Raw genomic sequence first — 21,048 nt, 5'->3', positions numbered from 1 at the left:
TTTTTGGGCATTCGAGTCACAGATCTAGCCAGGCCAAAATTAGATTAGATTTGTGTTAGGTCAAGTGAGGCCACGTTGTGCCTCGCCAGGAATGTTTTGGGCTGATGAGGATGACTTCTTTTAGCTTTTTTCAAATCACTTGCCAATGACTTTCTACGTTCTATTAATTAAGAGGCATGTTATTATTTAATTAAACTCCATAATGACTAGGTTGGCTGGCTAATGAAAGATATGAAGGGGCAAAAAAAGCCATAGGAAACAAAGCAGCAGTACTGGTGACATAGATGCATGAGATTTCAGGGAGGAAGATAAAATTCTCCCACATCCTGGACCTGGAGAAATTGATAAGATTGTGCAAGACTTGCATTGCAAAGAGAAAATAAGACAAAGAGTTCGCAGTTATATGGCACCATTCACATCCAGCAGACATTAAAGTATTTTACAATTAATTGTTTACTTAATTTGGAAGCGCATGTAAAAATAACAGCCAATTTGCGCACAAACCTACAAACAGTAAATTAACAAATGGCCAGTTAATTTGTTTTTGGTGGTGATGCAAGGACATTTGTCGGCATAGACACCAGGAGATCTTGCCACTTTTCTTCAAAGTGTCACAAAACAAGCAGACAAGACATTGATTTAATCTGCTGTTCAAACAATGGCACCTCTGCAATGTCACATTGAATTCTTAAATTGCAGCTCTCAGCCGATTCAACAAATTTCAGCCTATCCACACCAGCACCACCCTGCACACAATTATTTTTGCCATCTCTTCATAAGTCTTACAACCAGTAATTTATACATCAAATGGATACCTACATTGGGCTGGATTTGCAGGTGGTACAAGTAATATGCAGGAACTGTGCCAAAAGACTCGTGCATCTATGACAATAAAGAGTGACTGGCACGTAATCATGGGCACACTTCTGCCATATGCATGTTGGCTACAGATGGCTTTGAATCTTTATTGCATCCAGTGCTCTCACACGTGTTGTACTGCTGCCTGAAATCTCACAAAGACATCACTGGAATGCCAATTCCAAGCTCAACAGGTTACTTGTGAAAGTCAGCATCTGATAGTCTGAACTTCTATAGGAGTCTTTCTTAAGAGGTAGATTGCCCCAATTTCAGGTGTTGTGTCAATATTTTCAGTGTTGAAGAACTGAAAAGGGAGCCTAATAGGAAGTCTTGCTCAGAAGGTACTTCCTCCTCACTTTCTATCTCTGTGCATTAGAGTTCCAATTCCAGTTCTCCCGATTTTTTATCACTCTGCTCCTGGCAGCCATGATTTCAGCTGTTTAGACCCCAATCTCTGGAATTCCCTCTTTAAACATCCCTCCCCCTCTCTCCTCAAAGAAAATCCTTAACATTTCTCTCTCCAAACAGATTTTTGGTTCCTAGTTCTAATATCCTCCTCAGTGGATGGCAGTGTCAAATATTGTTGGATAACATCCTGTGAAGCACAAAACACAAAAGGTGCTATATAAATGCAAGATGTTTATGGATTATCATTATGATGATCTTTATTAGAGTCACAAGTAGGCTTATATTAACACTGCAATTAAGTTACTGTGAAAACCCCCTAGTTGCCACACTCCGGCGGCTGTTTAAGTACACAGAGGGAGAATTCAGAATGCCCAATTCACTGAACAAGCACGTCTTTTGGGACTTGTGGGAGGAAGTTGGAGCACCCAGAAACCCCCTCAGACACTGGCAGAGCATGCAAACTCCGCACAGACAGTGACCCAAGCTAGAATCGAACCCAGGTCCCTAGCACTTTGAAGCAACAGTGCTAACCACTGTGCTACCGTGCTGCCCTGGGGTGTTGAGGTATAGCCTTCACAACCAAGAAAAAAAATGGCACGCTATTTGTCATTTGCATTTTACCAATTCTGTTCTACCGCATTCTAGTTTCATGAAAGTTTGGCCAGCTTTTTAGGCATGTGATTTAACAGAAAACATTGGAAGACGTTTGCGGATTCGTACAAAAGGAGCTGTTTGTTCAAAACTCAACAGCATCGCTAACACAAGACCCAAAATCTTAGAAATGGTAACGTGGAGCAAAAGCACAATGCTTTTGCAAGAATGTCTCAAGGGGTGCACACATTTGTAACTGATATAGATAGAAAGATCATGGGTTTTAAAAAATTGAATCAGGTATGCAAGATGCAAGTATAAATGAGGCAGTACTCATGCTATTTTTAGTAATAGGACATTTGTTTCTGAAACAATGAGCTAAATTAGGGTTAGGGCAGCACGGTAGCATGGTGGTTAGCATAAATGCTTCACAGCTCCAGGGTCCCAGGTTCAATTCCCGGCTGGGTCACTGTCTGTGCGGAGTCTGCACGTCCTCCCCGTGTGTGCGTGGGTTTCCTCCGGGTGCTCCGGTTTCCTCCCACAGTCCAAAGATGTGCGGGTTAGGTGGATTGGCCATGCTAAATTGCCCGTAGTGTCCTAAAAAGTAAGGTTAATGGGGGGGGGGGGGTTATTGGGTTACGGGTATAGGGTGGATACGTGGGTTTGAGTAGGGTGATCATGGCTCGGCACAACATCGAGGGCTGAAGGGCCTGTTCTGTGCTGTACTGTTCTATGTTCTAAATAAAAATGTAAAACATTACATCAAGAGCCATGAACTTCCAGAGCAAACTATACAGTACAGGGAATGTAAACTTAATAGAATCATTTCAATGAAAATAAATATATTCCCAATACATAAAGGATTTGTTTTGGTTAGAATATAGCCCAAGAACTGTAGGGGCTGGACAGGAACTAGGGTAGGTTGTTCAATAACTTCAGGATAAAAGGTATAGTCCCCGAAAATCGTCAACTTCCACAACAATTTTTTCTCTTTACTTTGCCATTGGGGCTAAATTTAAGCAGTTACCCATTATACGAGTCACATATACCTTGCCTTCATCCATGGGGTTGTCACTGATGTGGACAATCAGTCCTGGGTGAGTTTTTGATGATCTGCAATTAAAACATTAATTTAGCTATAAAAGATAGGGGAAAAAACATGCTTGGGCAAAGCTTTCAAGCAGTATAAAACATGGTTAATAGATTACAACATGAACAGACAACAACCATTTACAATAACGTAATTCAGCTGGTTTATCAGGCTAAATGCCACCCAATTATTCATTTATTCAGCTGCCATTACTGTTCTGAAATAAACTAAATTATGTGGCATACATTAAACATCCTTATCCTACTCATCCCATAATTGCAGATTTGACTATTTTTGACAGGAACATCACGATAACTACAGGGCACAATTTCCACCTCAATTTTAATGCCAATGGGAATACAATTAGATTTTAAGATTTTAATTTATTCAAAACCAGTCAACTAACCTAATGCAAGATTAAAAAGAACCAGCGATGAAATAAGAGTAGACATAAGCCAACTGATCAGTCATCCAATCAACATAATGGACAACAGACAGATCAGCCAGGCAGCATTCAGAACAGCCATGTATGTGATTGAGTGCCAACCGCACAAACCTTAATTGCAGAGAACAACCTTCCCTTATGTAGCACATTAAAAACAGAAGTATTTGGTGATATTTTTTGAATAACTAAAAGGGAAAAGGACAGTGAGGAAGAAGTTAGGAGGGGTAACCCCAAAAGCTTTGCTGAAGAGGTCAGTTTGAAAGGAGACATTAAGGTAGCGAGGGAGTATAGATGTTTAGAGAGGGAATTCCAAATCTTCGATCTGAGACGTTTTGGGCAAAAGGAGGAGGAATGCACAAGAGACTGGAGTCAGAGTCATTGAGGGAAAGGGAGTATTTTAGCTTGGGAGAAGAGTGCAAAGCTGAGAAGCATGGCTGTGATGATATTTGAAAAAGGATGGCAATCTTAAACATGTGGAATCTGGGGAACACCAGCCAATGTAGGTCAGAAAGATGGGGTTAATAGCGGTTTGATATAGGATAGGATATCGGCAAATGAGTTTGGACAAACTGGAGTTCATGGAGAGTAGAGGATAAGGAGTCAGAGAGGTGTAAACAAGCCTCCATGTAATTACAGCATGGATGAGGATTTCAGTGGCAAATGGACTCAGGTAGGGGTAGAGGTTGTCTTTGTGATGGAGAGGATATGAAATTGGAAGCTCAGTTCAGTGACAAAACAGGTTGCAAAAGGTCCTCTTCGGTCTGAGGAATTAAACAGGGAGGAGGGTGGAGTTGATGGCAAGGGCAAACAATTGGATTTCATTGAGATATAGATGGAAGCTCATGCCATGTCTTTGGATGATGTGGTCAAAGCAAAATATGCAGATGAAGTGGAGGAGGTTTGGATGGATCCATTGGTTGAGATTTTATGGCTAAGATCAGATAGGTAATATAGAAATCAAGTAAGGACAGTTTCACTATGGTAGGCAATGGAGGCGGAGGAACATAGTGTGGTCAGTGGTGTCAAAGGATGCAGAGAGGTCAATGCACATAACCAGAAGGGTGGCACAGTGGCTATCTCTGCTGCCTCACAGCACCAGGGACCCGGGTCCAATTCCGACCTTGGGTGACTGTCGGTGTGGAGTTTGCACATTCTCTCAGTGTCTGCGTGGGTTTCCTCCGGGTTTTCCAGTTTCCACCCACAGTCCAAAGATGGTTAGGTGGATTGGGCATGCTAAATTGCCCCTTAGTGTCCAAAAAAGGTTACGTGGATCTACTGGGTTAAGGGGATAGGAAAGGGGCGTGGGCCTAGGTAGGGTGCAGGGTTCGTGCAGACTTGATGAGCCAAATGACTTCCTTCTCCACTGTAGCGATTCTAAGTCATTCATAAATGTGACAATGAACATTTTAATGCGACACAAGGGTTGGAACCCCAATTGCAAAGTTTGAGACAGGGAGATGCAGGACATAAGTGATAATCCACTGTGCCACACCTAAAAACACTCCACAAAACCAACTAAGTAATCTTTCACTTCTCTCGGTCAGCATTTTCCTTCTTTCGAACCAATGTGTTTAGCTAAAAGCATTTATTATCTGACAAGAAATGTGCCACGACTTAGAAAAAAATTAATTGGCTATTTAAAATTAGGCTTGCCTGCGAAATGTTTTTGCACATAGCCCTGTTGACTGAGGCTTGACTTTTATTCGGTAAGGGTATCAAGGGATATGGAAACAAAACAAGTCAATGAAATTGAGGTTTTGATCAAAAGGAGCTGAAGGGCCTTCTCCTATTCTTACATCATTGAAGTTTATATTGGGGATTAAAGGGCACTCAGTAAAAAGTATCTTTAATGAGGAAACATAAAATCAGACCATTTATTAGTCCACGATAATACCAATTCACATAGCTGGCATGGACTAATCCAGTTTCAAAAATAAATCTGACCACACACGTTGGTCAGATGCTGAACCTGTTAGTATAATTTTTAAATTTACTTAATCTCCCAATAGCCTTCCTGATTACTTCTCAAAGAAGTCGGCTAATTGGCATGACTTGCGCAACCAAACTTTGGCCAGGTTTAACTCCAGTCATTAAAAAAAAATACTGCCACCGAGCTGAGCTTCTGAACAAAGGCCCAATATTCAGCAACATAAGGCAGATACATCATTCGCTGAACTATTGCGTTATGGAAACAAGACAGGAATGGAATTGAGATACAAATCTTTCATGATCTAATTAGTTAGCAGAACAGGTTAAAGGATCCCAATGCCTTACTCCTATCAATCAAACCGATTTAGTGGTGAATAGTTAAGTGGACAGGGGAAAGGTCAAACAAAAGATTTGCAGTGATACACAAACTTTAACTATTCCTCTCTGGATGTACAGAGAATAGCATATGCACTTTCCACTTTCTGCACTTAATGTTAAATTGGAATGGGAACAAGGTTTCTGACTATGACTTTACATGTAATTCACTGCTAGCCTTCCTCATAGCTACCCTGGCCCCATCTCACTCATTAGTGTCAATAGGGCTGGAAAAAAATTGGCGTCAGCCTTCCCGAAATGCACTTGCAAAATCCTTAGCTTGATCAGAACAAAGAAAATAAGATAGGTGTCTCAATTTCAGCTGCCAATTAAAACATCAATTTTCAAGAGCACCATTCCTCTCCATCTTGGAAACACACTAACTAGTTTCAAACACTTTGAATACGTTGAGGCATTCCTTCATCTGCAAGCAATGATATGGTAAAGATCTGTGTATGAAAGCTTCCTGAACCACATCAAACAGTTTGTCCAATGTGTATTTGACAAATTGCATGGTTCCTTCAATTAAAACTTTAAAAAAATCTTTAATAAATATACAATTAGGGAGGCTAATTTACAAAAATAATGCAGACCGACATTCAAATATCAATTAAAGCTTCCTTATTGATGCCAAATAATTAAACAAATCTTTTGACAAAAGCTATCTTAAATCTGAAAAGGACAAACTATCCATTACACAGTATTAAATGTTTCCAAGTGAAATGTCATCAAACATGCATTACAAGAATGAAGCACTTACAGTTCGATGGCTTTATTCCACATGATAACGTAGCCTGAGAGTGTGAAAGACTCCACGTTGACAATATGTACATTGCCTCTTTCTGTGCCAACATACAACCATTTACTCTGGAAGGGCAGATGGCAAAATGTTATCCTGCAGAGAAGAAAAAAACGCTGAATGAAAATATTACCCATATATTATATTCATAAATTCAACTAAAGAACATTCACTTAAAACAAGTTCTAATTAACTAAATAAAAACATGAATATATTTATTGGGGATTTTAATGTGTTGGTTGTGGTACAGGACTAGCAACTCTCAGGTTCAAAGTTCATTCTTCATCACACTCACTTGTGAAATTTAATTCAATAAATGGTGGTTTGACTGCTTTAAAAACCCATCTGATCCACTATGTCCTGCAGGCAAGTGAACTTGCTATGCCCTTCCAGTCTGACCTACATGTGGCTCTGTTCCCACTGACAATTGACTCTTTGGTTCTCCAAGCAGTCCAGCAAACTAATCAGTCATGCTAACCACTGCTGCTATCTTCAAGAAAGCAGCCTGCTCCCATTTCTCCATGCAAACCATCATGAATCACAAATTCTACTGGGGCAATGTTAAATCCCATTTTGATCCTCACTGCACCGAGGACCCGGGTTTGATCCCGGCCCCGGGACACTGTCCATGTGAAGTATATACGCTCTCCCAGCGTTTGCGTAGGTCTCGCTCCCACAACCTAAAAAAATATGCCGGGTTGGTGAATTGGCTATGCTAAATTGCCCCTTAATTGGGAAAAAAAAGAATTGGGTACTCTAAATTAATTTTTTAAAATCCCATTTTGATTAAAACATATTGCAGGACATGAATATCCAGGGCCAGAATTCTGCAACCGGATCCTCGACTTTCTTACCAACAGACCACAATCAGTAAGAATGAACAACACCTCCTCCACAATAGTCCTCAACACCGGGGCCCTGCAAGGCTGCGTACTTAGCCCCCTACTCTACTCCCTGTACACACACGACTGCGTGGCAAAATTTGGTTCCAACTCCATCTACAAGTCTGCTGACAATATGACCACAGTGGGTCAGATCTCGAATAACGATGAGTCCGAATACAGGAGGGAGATAGAGAACCTAGTGGAGCGGTGTAACGACAACAATCTCTCCCTCAATGCCAGCAATACTAAAGAGCTGGTCATTGACTTAAGGAAGCAAAGTACTGCACACTGCCCTGTCAGCATCAATGGGGTCTAGGTGGAGATGGTTAGCAGTTTCAAATTCCTAGGGGTGCACATCTCTAAAAATCTGTCCTGGTCCACCCACGTCGACGCTACCACCAATAGCGCCTATTCTTCCTCAGGAAACTGAGGAAATTCAGCATGTCCACATTAACGCTTACCAACTTTTACAGATGCACCATAGAAAGCATCCTATCTGGCTGCATCACAGCCTGGTATGGCAACTGCTCGTCCCAGGACCGCAAGAAACTTCAGAGAGTTGTGAACAGCGCCCAGTCCATCACATGAACCTGCCTCCCATCCACACCTCCCGCTGCCTGGGGAAAGCGGGCAGCATAATCCAAGACCCCCTAACTCCAGTTTACTCACTCATCCAACTTCTTCCATCGTGCAGGAGATACAGAAGTCTGAGAACACGCACGAACAGACTCAAAAACAGCTTCTTCCCCGCTGTTACCAGACTCCTAAATGACCCTCTTATGGACTGACCTCATTACCATTACAGCCTGTATGCTTCATTCGATGCCGGTGCTTATGTAGTTACATTGTGTATCTTGTGTTACCCTATTATGTATTTTCTTTTATTCCCTTTTCTTCCCATGTACTTAATGATCTGTTGAGCTGCTTGCAGAAAAATACTTTTCACTGTACCTCGGTACACGTGACAATAAACAAATCCAATCCAATCCAATAGCTACTAGAAATGTATATTGACCAATTGTTTTACCCAGCATAATCATTGCAAAATGTAGGACTTGGCTAGTGAATGACTGGAGCTCAATGGACATAATCAGCCACAGTTCTGATGAAAGGTCACAGACCTGAACTATTAACTCCATTTCATCACGAGGCTCCCAAACGTATTGAGCATTGAGCATTTTTTTGTTCTTATTTTGGATTTGCAGCATCAGCACTATTTTGCTTTTCCATCGCTATGTTCTTGTATAGCACGTGCATCTACAATATACAAACCAGACTCAGCTGTTTGTGTTGACTTTGCTGGAGATGTAATACAAGTGCTTCTCCAATATCTGTGTCTTCAACCTGTTAACTGCCACCTACGTTGGCTGAATGTCCTCAGTTTCAGAGAACCCTCCAGTACTCAAGAGGATAGAAACAAAGGGAATGCAGGTTGCAAGGGACTTCATGCTAATTGTCACGGTGTTGATCTATGCCAAGTTTACATGTTTGCAGTCAACAGTCTCCTGTCTCTTCAATGCAGACCGACATTCAAAATACTCCATAGGACACTCTTACTTCAACTACGTAGCTGATATGTAATTTACATCAATAGTTCGCAGAAAGAATTATGCTGGAATAGTCAAACTAACCAATTGAATGTTCCTTAATACAAGTTATCAAAATGCAACAAATGTATAACTGTACAAGTACATACTTTGGGAAATAAATCTTTAATCGCTCAAATAAATGTAAAATTACACAATAGACATGTCCAATCTATTCTTGAGAAGCAAGCAGGCTTCTGTGACAAGCAACCTTTAAGAAATCTTTGCTGGAGCTTTCTCTTTAAGAGAGGTAAAGAACATACAGGTTTTGGGCTATTTCATTCAACAAAGAAGTCAATTGGATTGGTTGGTAAGGATCAATATATACGATTAATTAAATTGCAATTCCCATCCACTCAATGCTAGTGCACCCATCGGGCAATTCCTCCAGCTTCTAAGTGCATGATCCTTTCATCACCTGCATTATATTAATATGTTCTATCACGTGAAGAAAAGTGAACTTTGAAAACGCTGTGCAATGTGTTATAAAAAAAAGAGCTGCACAATGAAGGCTGCTGTTCAACAGATATTTCAGTGGAATCTGCAGAGTGCTACATTTTTCATACTCAGGAACTTCAGCTTCAGAACCCACTGACAGTCAATTATTGCCCTTCATTGGCCACTAAACAAAAATATTTGATTTTATTAATGATCCCCGATAACAGCAAGGTTGTTGATAATTAGTACTCATAAGACAGTCTGCCCAACACTACTTTTTGGCTGATCTTTTCCCAGTGCCACTATATTTTGGTGTAATTAAGTGCAAAAGATCAGCGGTTCCTTCTGCCACTATTGTTTCCTTGCCCACAACTACACTGGCTCTTCAGTGCTCATGGAATGTTTTTGAAAAGGTACAAAAAGGGTCAGTAAGGGTAATGCTGTTGATATGGTGTTCATGGACTTCCAAAAGGCATTTGATGCAGTGCCACACAACAGACTTGTACACATAACTCATGGGATAAAAGGTACAGCAACATTGGTACAAAATTGGCTGAATAATAGGAAGCAGACAGTAGCGGTCAATGGATTTTTTTTGGGCTGGAGAAAGATTTTTAGTGGTATTCCCCAGCAGTCAGTTTTGAGATCCTTGCTTTTCCTAGTGTACGTTAATGAACAGGACGCAAGGATAATTTTAAAATTTCTGCAAGATAACTTGAAGTATTACAAACTGTTTTAGTGGAGTGGGAAGATAGGTGACAGATGAAGTTCAATGTGGCGAAGTTTTGAGGTGATGCACTTTGGCAGGAAGAATATGAAGTGTGGTTCAGGGCTGCAATGCCCTAAAAGTGCGGTGGAGGCAGGTTCAAATGAGGAATTCAGGAGTGCACTGGTTGACCATTTGAATAGAAACAAGGTGCAGAGGTACAGAGAAAAGGCAGGGGAATAGCACCAATTCATAATGCTCACTTGGAGAGCCGGTGCAGATATGATGGGCCAAATCACTTCCTTCTACACCGTAACAATTTTGTGAATTCTATGGCTGCCTTGGCTCTTGAATCCTCACTGGTTATCTATAGTTATCTTGTCTCTTCAATCCCTCAGTTTAGCTATCCACAACTACCTTGGCTGCTCCAGACTAATTATTTGCTGCTGTAGAATTTTTTTAAGCAATTCTTTAATAATCTTTATTCAAATTCATTCTCTAGAATGTAAGTGTCAGAATTTTACAACTGTTTGGTGATATTCATCGTTTCACAAGTCATTTGACTTTTTAAAAAATGCTTGGGTGATCAGTTATGTTCAAATATTAAGGATGTTCCACAGGTCCCTTCATATTTTGGCCACTTTTTTTAAACCCATGACTTATATTTCATCCTAAATAATTTCTAGATCATGCTTTTTCTTTATTGCCACATTTGATCCAACATCACACGAGTATACATTTGACAATCCCATATTGTGATGGATGGGTTCACTAGCATCACATTGTGCATATGTATTTCAAAAATAATATCACGGCATAGATTTTTCCAGAATAAGTTTATTTTCCTATGTGGCAATTCTAGTGATTTATCCAAGCATTCATGTACCAGCAAATTTACACTACTGCAGTATTCTTCATATAGAGAAGCACACATTTGGAGAAAGAAAGGACGAGGGGACAATGTCTTTAAGGGGCATTTGAAAGAAGAAAGGGAAATGATACAGTACAAGGGCTGAGAGAGGGTTGGAGCATTGTGGTGGCTAGCCTAATGCAAAGTGAGGCTTTGATGCAGTGGACAAACAAGGGACACAGAACTAAAGGAGACATGAAAAATGAAAAGCAGAATACTGCGAATGCTGGAAATCTGTGAAAAAACAGCAAATGATGCAAATACTCAGCAGGCCAGGCAACACTGTAGGGAGAAAGAGAAAAATAATTTCAGAATTTCTGACATTGACCCTGAAACATTAACCTTAGTTTTTCTCTCCATAGGTGCTGCCTAACCTGCAGAGCATTTACAGAATTTTCTGTTTTTACTCGAGGTGAACTTGCACTTTTCTCAAGCTTAGCATGTTCCAAAGTATTTTGGTGTGGAGCTGCCCGCATTGGACTGGGGTGAGCACAGTAGAAGTCTTACACCACCAGGTTAAAGTCCAGCAGGTTTGTTTTGAATCACTAGTTTTCGGAGCACAGCTCCTTCATCAGGCGAGTGAAGAGGTGGTATTCAAAGTATCATGAAACCAGTCAAATACTTTTGAAAGATAGTCACAGTTATAATGCACAGCCAACTGACACATAGCAATGCCTCACAAACAACAGTGAAATAAATGAATGGATCACCTGCTCAATGAGGGAGGGTGTCTCTCCTGCTGCTCTTCAAATTGCCACGGCCATGCACAGCCAAGAGGATAGATATAGCCTTGTTTAACATCTCATCTGAAAAATGACACCTCTGACAGTGCAGCACACTCTCAGCACATCACTGAAACATCAGACTAGATTTTGTGCTAGTCTCTGGTAAGGAATCTGAACCCTCGCCCTTCTGAATCAAGAGGCAAGAGTAAGAGGACTAAGCATAATTGTACAGCTGTGTGAGGCCAAGTAGGCACCTGAAGAGATGGACGTTCTTTCTCTGGGACACAAGACCTCACTGGTCGTTAGGATGACGGTATGAATCTCAGGTGAAAGGTCATCAACCTGAAACATAAATGCCTCCTGACCTGTTGAGTCTTCCCAGTGATTTCTGCTTTGGTTTCAAGATTTCCAACATCCACTATATTTTGTTTTTGTACGAAGTATGCAGCATGAGTCAGAATACAGCCACAGTTTGCTCAATAACTTGCATTTTGTGAAGCAGGATGAAGTAACAAAGAGTATTTTTTCAGGGGGTGCAGGGGAAAAGATGCACAATGCTTCCAAAGTAAAGAGAAATGGCATGGTAAGCTGAACCCAAAAGCTGAGCAATAAGCCAACATGAAGCTCGAAGCATTAGGTTAAAGTATCAAAACATTGACTGTCACCATATAAATAGTTTTGGAGCATCCAAAACTTAATGTTGGACAGGTCACATTTCAAAATGGCGATTACATGCACCAACACTTTATATTTCATACTATGCGCACAAGTCAACCCCCTGTTTTTGGAAAGATCTTTTGAAACTTCAAAGCTCCACTTGGACACTGTGATGTACGGTAATGATAATGAGCACAGAGAAGGTTATGGGAGATATAATATAGATGTTAAAAATTATGGAGCGGGGTTTTGAGAACCAGATTAGATTAGGTAGATTAGATTCCCATGACAGCAAACTCCACTCAACAGCCCACAAAGACTTTACCAACAAGGTAAAGGGTGATGACTAGGTTTTTTGGCATCTAACCAAATATCTCACAAGACTCGCTAGCAATTTGTTTGACAACAGTCCTGCGAAGAGCTTGGGACATTTTACAACATAAATACAAGTTGCCGCAGTTTTTAAATACACTTGCATATATGTGTACACATTCTTTCGATAAAAGTGTGACTGGTCAATCTTGAGTGATGTAACATTCAAGGAGTCCAGATCAAGTACAGGAGAATTACACAAACAGTGAGGGAAGGCACAACAGGCATGGAGAGAGAGGGGGACGGGGTGAACGAGTGGAGGAAGAGGAGAGAAAAGGGAGGGGTGACAGGGCAGAGCCACTATGAACATTACTGCAGATGCTGGAATCTGAAACAAAAACAGAAAATACTGGACATTCCCAACGGGTCTGACTCATCTGTGGAGAGAGAAGGGAGCTAATGTCTCGAGTCGGGATGATTCTTTGTCAAAGATTTGACAAAGTGCCATCCAGAATGGAAACGTTAGCTCCCTTCTCTCTCCCCACCTCCTGGGATTGTGCAGAGCCACATTGGGCTGGGGAGCAGAGTCTTCATACTTTTAATGAGGGAGATCAGACAAGATTGCTGAAGTAGAATAGATTTCCATTCCAGACTTTATTAAAATAAAATCTTTTCAGAACAATTTTTGCTCTGATATGGCTTTGGAATAGTTATTGATATGATCATTAACAATTTTGTTCTGGCATGATGGCCTTTATTTTACTGAGTAAAGTCATAAAACTGTACCATATAAACATACCAGTGATCAGGTTAGGATTGGTGCAGTGGGTTCTTGACAACTTGGGCAGCTCACCACCATTTTCTGAAGGGTAAATAGGGATGGGCAATAAATGCTGGTTTGCCAGCAATGTTATAATCCCATATACAAACACAAAATAAACTTTTCAGGAGCACTGCAACAGTTTTACACACGCATCTTTTATCACCAATATTTTATAACACATCTTACTGGCAGAAGCAAACCCAAAATTGTGTTTTTGAGGGACTAAGTTAGTAATTATTTTACATTTCAAACAAGTGGGTAGAGAGTGGTCGTCTTTGCCCACTGCGAACAAAATGAACTGGCAGGGAATTCAGCAGGTTAATTGTAAAACAAAATCTTCATTTTTGTGATGAGCTGCAGTAACTACAGGACACAATGCTTTAAGTCAAATATCAAAGTATCTTTTCAGCACCTACAGGCATATTTTTCAATGATCAGGTCAGCATATATCTGAAAATGAAAAAATAAAAATTGCTTACTGTCACAAGTGGGCTTCAAATGAAGTTACTTTGAAAAGCCCCTAGTCGCCACATTCCAGTGCCTGTTCGGGGAGGCTGGTACGGGAATTGAACCGTGCTGCTGGCCTGCCTGGGTCTGCTTTAAAAGCCAGCGATTTAGCCCTGTGCTAAACCAGCCCCTGCATCTGACATCCAATCTGCAGTCACGTGAAATCAGCCTTTCCCAAATGGTTTTACCAATCATAAAACAACTTACATTTATCTAGACAGAGTCTCTAATGCAGTAACCCGCCCCAAGGTGCTTCGCTGATGTGTTACTGAAATGAAATAGATGCCAAGCTGTTTCTTAAAACCACAGTGGGTGAGGAGAGGACCGTGAGCCAAAGAATGCCCCGACTGATCTGGATGGAGGTATAGGTGGTCTAATTAGCAAGTTTGTAGATGATACTAAGATTGGTGGAATTGCAGATAGCGAGGGGGACTGTCAGAGAATACAGCAAAATATAGATCGATTGGAGAGTTGGGCAGAGAAATGGCAGATGGAGTTCAATCCAGGCAAATGCGAGGTGATGTATTTTGTAAGATCCAATTCAAGAGCGGACTATACGGTCAATGGAAGAGTCCTGGGGAAAATTGATGTACAGAGCGATCTGGAAGTTCAGGTCCATTGTACCCTGAAGGTGGCAACACAGGTCGAGAGTGGTCAAGAAGGCATTCAGCATGCTTGCCTTCATCGGACCGGGGTATTAAGTACAAGAGTCGGCAGGTCATGTTACAGTTGTATAGGAGTTTGGTTAGGCCACATTTGGAATACTGCGTGCAGTTCTGGTCGCCACATTACCAGAAGGATATGGATGCTTTAGAGAGGGTGCAGACGAAGTTCACCAGGATGTTGCCTGGTATGGAGGGTGCTAGCTATGAAGAAAGGTTGAGTAGATTAGGATTGTTTTCGTTGGCAAGACGGAGGTTCAGGGTGGACCTGATTGAGGTCTACAAAATTATGAGAGGTATGGACAGGGTGGATAGCAACAAGCTTTTTCCAAGAGTGGGGGTGTCAATTACAAGGGGTCATGATTTCAAAGTGAGAGGGGGAAAGTTTAAGGGAGATGTGCATGAAAAGTGGTGGGTGCCTGGAACACTTTGCCAGCAGAGGTGGTAGAGGCGGGCACGATAGCATCATTTAAGATGCATCTAGACCGATATATGAACGGGCGGGGAACAGAGGGAAGTAGATCCTTGGAAAATAGGCGACAGGTTTAGATAAAGGATCTGGATCGGCGCAGGCTGGGAGGACCGAAGGGCCTGTTCCTGTGCTGTAATTTTCTTTGTTCTTGACTGCTATGGCCGCAGAAATGGGAAAACTTTGCGATCACTTGTGGGCAGCATGGTGGCGCAGCGGTCAGCACTGCTGTCTCACGGCACCGAGGTCCCAGGTTCACTGTCCGTATTGAATTTGCACATTCTTCCCGTGCTTGCGTGGGTTTCACCTCCACAGCCAAAAATGTGAGGGTAGGTGGATTGGCCACGCTAAATTGCCCCTTAATTGGAAAAAATGATTTGTGTACTCTAAATTTATTTTTTAATAAACTTTGTGATCACTTCATTCTACAGACTGTAGAATTTGTACCAAAGCTTGCACACAGGGAATAAAAGGCACTTAAAGCAGCATTATAAATCTAGCTATCAAAATAATGGCTCAATTAATTAATCATTTTGGAAACAGTGTTGTTTCACTCCACCCAACTCAGTGGGAGCACTCGCGCCCAAGTCACAAGTTCAAGCCCCATTCCAGAGATCTGGGTACATAATCTGGGTTTACTGACCAAGTGCCGTACTAAGGGAGTGTGACACTATTGAAGCCATTGACTTTCAGATGAAACATTGATACGAGTGTGTCTGTTCTGCTAGATATGAAAGATACCATGGCACCATGCTTTGTTAAAAGAGCTCCGTGTCCTGCCCAGCATTCATCCCTCAAACAAGGCCACCAGAAAAATGAACTGGTCATCTGATTTGCTACGTGCAAGACCCTGGAGTGCTTGTTGAATTAAGAAATCCAATAATTTCAAGGACCTGAGGTGCTGAGGACGGAATGTGGTTCGACAGTCACCTAGGCTCCTTTTGCCTACTTTCACTTAAGCAGTTAAATCAAACACTACTCTTCTAGGCTAAAAAAAAAAACAGGTTAAATAGCTCTATCAGCTCAGGCATGTAAGAAAAGGCCTGAACGTAATCGCGAAGGAGTTCTTGTCAATGCAATAGCTGGCCCCCTAAGCAGCCCTGTAACTTGAGAGGCATGGACTCATTTGTTCAATTAACTATTCAAAATTAATTGAAAGAGATTATCCAGAGCAACGCTGCTGTAGAAGGTACATAAATCATCTATCATTGACTAAAGTATAAATTCTGTAACCACTACCCAAGCAGCCAGAATGTAATTATACAGATCATTTTTATGTACCCTTATTCAGAACATGTAAAAAAAAGCTTGACAACTGGAGTGTGAAATAAAACCTATTTGGACTCAACAGATGTTAATTAATAGTTTCTACATAATAAGGTAGCCACAAATAGGAACTTTAAATGAAGGCTCCCTCATTGAAAGGCGTCAAAAAATGCAGATATTTTCTTGAAAGAACAGTCGAAATGTACCGCTAATACCAACTGAACTGCAGAATCAGAAGACTGCGGCATCAGAAGCTGAACGGGCATAGTGCTTGCCAATGTAATAGGAATATACTTATTGAGCCTTATAGTTTGCTGATGTCAGGGCAGCAGAGGCTAGCACTGCTGCCTCGTGGAGCCGAGGACCCAGGTTTGATTCCAGCCCAGGGTCACTGTCTGTGTGGGGCTTGCACATTCTCCCCATCTGTATGGGTGTCACTCCCACAACCCAAAGATGTGCAGAGTAGGTGGATTGGCCGCACTAAATTGACCCTCGATTGAAAAAAAAATGAATTGGGTACTTGAAAGTTAAAAAAAAAATTAATTTGTTGGGATGCCCTGTCTATCCGTGTAATCTCCTGCAACCCCTCAACCCTTGGATATCATACTCTAATGCTGGCTTCTTTAACATCGCCAATTTTAATGACTGCACTATTAGAGGTCGTGCCCTCAGCTGCTCAGGTCCCAAACTCTGGAACACTGCTTTTCTAAACCTCTCCATCCTTAAGACGTTCCTCAGAACCCATTTCATTGGCCCATCCTTTGCTCATCAACCTGACCCTTCCTTTTGCGACATTGTAAAATATTGCTTTACAACATTCTATTGGATGTTTCATTACATTGTAATAAATGTAAATGTTGCCACAGTTCCAGAGTGAAAGTGAAAATTGCTTATTGTCACAAGTAGGCTTCAAATGAAGTTACTGTGAAAAGTCCCTAGTCGCCACATTCCAGCGCCGGACTCCCCTTTGAGAGCTGACTGGTGCTGATTTAACCTGAGGGTCACCCCACCTCAGGCGAGGGTCAAGGTTGAAAAGTGCAGGATTGAACCCGCACTGTTGGCATCATTCCACATCACAAACCAGTCGTCCATCCAACTGAGTTACATACCAAGCTGTATCGCCAAGGTATAATACAGCACACTGACAACACAAAACAGTTCTGAGGAAATCAATAGGTTGTAATCGTCATCTGTTTACAATTATAAACAGGTTATTTTAATAGCAGATTTGGAATCCACAAGTCAACAACCAAATAGACAAAAATACTCCAGGAAATGGTTAGGGGAGAGTCAAAAGAGCACCCTGTAACATGAGCCCAAGGAAATGAAAAGGAGTCTCCACGTTGGCATTGTTTTCACCGAAGATTACATGAGTCAAGACACAACCCAGTTTACATTGTGGATGAAGGTTACCACAGAATGAGGGGCCAAGGGCCACCAACACGGCAGATTAACAAGATATTCTTCTCATTATCGAATTCGCCAGAGAAAAGCAGACAGCTGAGGTTTATCACCATCAAAAATAGTTTAAGGGCCTGCGCAGTATTTATCCATTAACAGAAACAACAATAACAAATCAACTGGTCATTCATCTCATCGAGACCCTGCTGTGTTAATTTTAAAAATGACCCGCATAGAAAATTCATAATGCCAAAGTACAAAGGGATCTGGGAGTGCTAGTCGAGGATTCCCTAAAGGTAAACATGCAGGTTGAATCTGTGATTAAGAAAGCGAATGCAATGTTGTCATTTATCTCAAGAGGGTTGGAATATAAAAGCAGCGATGTGCTACTGAGCCTTTATAAGGCTCTGGTTAGGCCCCATTTGGAGTACTGTGTCCAGTTTTGGGCCCCACATCTCAGGAAGGACATACTGGCACTGGAGCGTGTCCAGAGGAGATTCACACGGATGATCCCTGGAATGGCGGGTCTAACATATGATGAACGGCTGAGGATCCTGGGATTGTATTCATTGGAGTTTAGAAGGTTAAGGGGAGATCTAATAGAAACTTACAAGGTAATACATGGCTTAGAAAGGGTGGACGCAAAGAAACTGTTTCCGTTAGGCGAGGAGACGAGGACCCGCAGGGGGCAGCAGGGTAGCATGGTGGTTAGCATAAATGCTTCACAGCTCCAGGGTCCCAGGTTCGATTCCCGGCTGGGTCACTCTGTGTGGAGTCTGCACGTCCTCCCCCTGTGTGCGTGGGTTTCCTCCGGGTGCTCCGGTTTCCTCCCACAGTCCAAAGATGTGCGGGTTAGGTGGATTGGCCATGTTAAATTGCCCGTAGTGTCCTAATAAAAGTAAGGTTAAGGGGGGGGTTGTTGGGTTATGGGCATAGGGTGGATACGTGGGTTTGAGTAGGGTGATCATGGCTCGGCACAACATTGAGGGCCGAAGGGCCTGTTCTGTGCTGTACTGTTCTATGTTCTATGACCCGTGGGCACAGCCTTAGAATTAGAGGGGGTAAATTCAGAACAGAAATGCGGAGACATTTCTTCAGCCAGAGAGTGGTGGGCCTGTGGAATTCATTGCCGCGGAGTGCAGTGGAGGCCGGGATGCTAAATGGCTTCAAGGCAGAGATAGATAAATTCTTGATGTCGCGAGGTATTAAGGGCTACGGGGAGAATGCTGGTAGGTGGAGTTGAAATGCCCATCAGCCATGATTGAATGGCGGAGTGGACTCGATGGGCCGAATGGCCTTACTTCCACTCCTATGTCTTATGGCCTTATTAATTATCAAGGATTTCAGACTCTTGATGGTGCAATGAGATTCTACAACATCTAGGTTTCTTTTTCTTACTTTCACTTAAGTACGTTAAACACTAGACAGGTTGACGAACCGGTTAAGCCAGGGTTGGGCAAACTTTTCCGTGCAAGGGCCACATTCAGAAATTCACAATTTTAAAGGGTCGCATAGTATATTAAGTAAAATAATTACTTCACCCGGTTATGATTCTGGGCGCCTCATATAGAACATAGAACAGTACAGCACAGAACAGGCCCTTCGGCCCTCGACGTTGTGCTGAGCAATGATCACCCTACTCAAGTCAACGTATCCACCCTATACCCGTAACCCAACAGCCCCCCCCCCCCCCCCATTAACCTTAAAAAAAATAATTTAAAAACATTTTTTTTTTAAAAAAAAAATCCTCCATCAAGGTGACCACAACAACTATCATCGATTGTTGCAAAAACCCATCTGGTTCACTTTCTTCCCTTTAGGAAAGAAAATCTGCCCTACTTATCTGGTCAGGTCTCCATCTGACTCCAGATCTACAGCAATGTAATTGACTCTTAATTGTTTCTGAAATGACCTAGCTAGCCACTAAGTCAAGGTCAATTAGGCATGGGTGACAAATGCTGGCCTTGCCAGCAATGCTCACACCCCATTAAAGAATAAAACATTGGTGACTTGAAGGTAGGAATAGCAAGTTGTATATTTACATTTGCATACGATACTAAATTAGGAGGCAGAATTATGTAGATGGAAGCAGCAAATTACACAGGGACAAAGACAGGCTAAACAAGTGAGAAAAACAGTGGCTAATGGAGTAAGGGAGTGTGATATCCTATTTGAATTCAAAGACAAGTTAGAAAATGTTCTTAAAGCAAGAAGCTAGTCACTTGGGAAGAGTCAAGGAATTTTGATTTCATGGTGTACAAAGGAAGTGATGCTTTTTGATCAAGCCTCATTCGGAGTAGTGTTTAGTTTCATGTATCACACCTCAGGAAGGATATACTATTGGTCTTGAATGGTAAATAATGTAGATTCAGGGTTTAAAGAACTAAATTATGAAGTCAGGTTGCACAGCTTAAAAAAAGTCAAATACTATGGTTTCTGTAAAACTGAAATAAGAATAGAAAATGCTGGTCTGGCAGTATCTGGTGAGAGAAATAGAATTCATGTCGAATAGAGTAGGATTTCTTCAGAATAGGCTGTTGTGAAGGTTGCACCTGCAGAACAGGTGTGACGGGAAACTGGGAGAATGGAATGGAATGAACAGGAGGAAGGGTGCGAGGTGTGCAGTTGACATACCTGTATATGGAAATTGAGGCTACCTCTACTACGGGGGGCAGCCACGAGTATTTCACACCTGTGGCAAAACTGGGCATATGGCCGCCAACTGCAACGTCACCTTCTGCAAAAACTGCAAGCAGGAGGGACACATGACAAAGGACTGCAAAGAAGACAAGTACTGCAACCTGTGTGGGGAGGCCGGCCATCTTTACAGGGCCTGCCCAAAACGTGGGGCAACCTATGCGCAAATCATCAGCGGTGGAGTCAAAAAAGGCAACCACAGAGGAGGTTCAGGCACCCTCCATCGACAAAGACACCACACCACAGAATGCTGAAATCCAACAGAAAGACCCTCAACAGAAAGTGGAGGCCCCAGCACAGCCTGACAAACCAACCCCACCCTCATCTGATGGGGAACACGCGACGGACGAGGATGGAACAAAGAATGAGAGGCGCTGGGAAAAGCCGAGCAGAAACAAGCGAAAGAGGAAACTGAATAATAAACCAAAGAAACCCCTGACGGTGAATGGTAAAAAGCGGCAACTCCCTAGCACCGACACCTCCTGCGATGAGGGGAAAACCATCTAAGAA

The 21,048-nt window shown here is 42.0% G+C and overlaps 1 protein-coding gene across 5 annotated transcripts in view; it reads right to left on the bottom strand.

Annotated features, from left to right (window-relative positions):
- stxbp5a (syntaxin binding protein 5a (tomosyn)) overlaps window positions 1–21,048 on the bottom strand; it is a 222,239-nt gene that overhangs the window by 130,714 nt on the left and 70,477 nt on the right. For all 5 annotated transcript variants that reach the window (XM_038805189.1, XM_038805151.1, XM_038805169.1 and 2 more), the window contains exons 5-6: window positions 6,457–6,591; window positions 2,907–2,970 (exon numbers count right to left, since the gene is read on the bottom strand). In XM_038805189.1, coding sequence (XP_038661117.1) covers window positions 2,907–2,970; window positions 6,457–6,591 — 199 coding nt within the window. The remainder of the gene's footprint in view (window positions 1–2,906; window positions 2,971–6,456; window positions 6,592–21,048) is intronic.

Source organism: Scyliorhinus canicula, chromosome 1, assembly GCF_902713615.1.
Source record: "Scyliorhinus canicula chromosome 1, sScyCan1.1, whole genome shotgun sequence".
NCBI classification, from domain to species: domain Eukaryota; kingdom Metazoa; phylum Chordata; class Chondrichthyes; order Carcharhiniformes; family Scyliorhinidae; genus Scyliorhinus; species Scyliorhinus canicula.
Note: the sequence above shows the minus strand (reverse complement) of the source record. Positions and strands in the feature narration are given on the sequence as shown.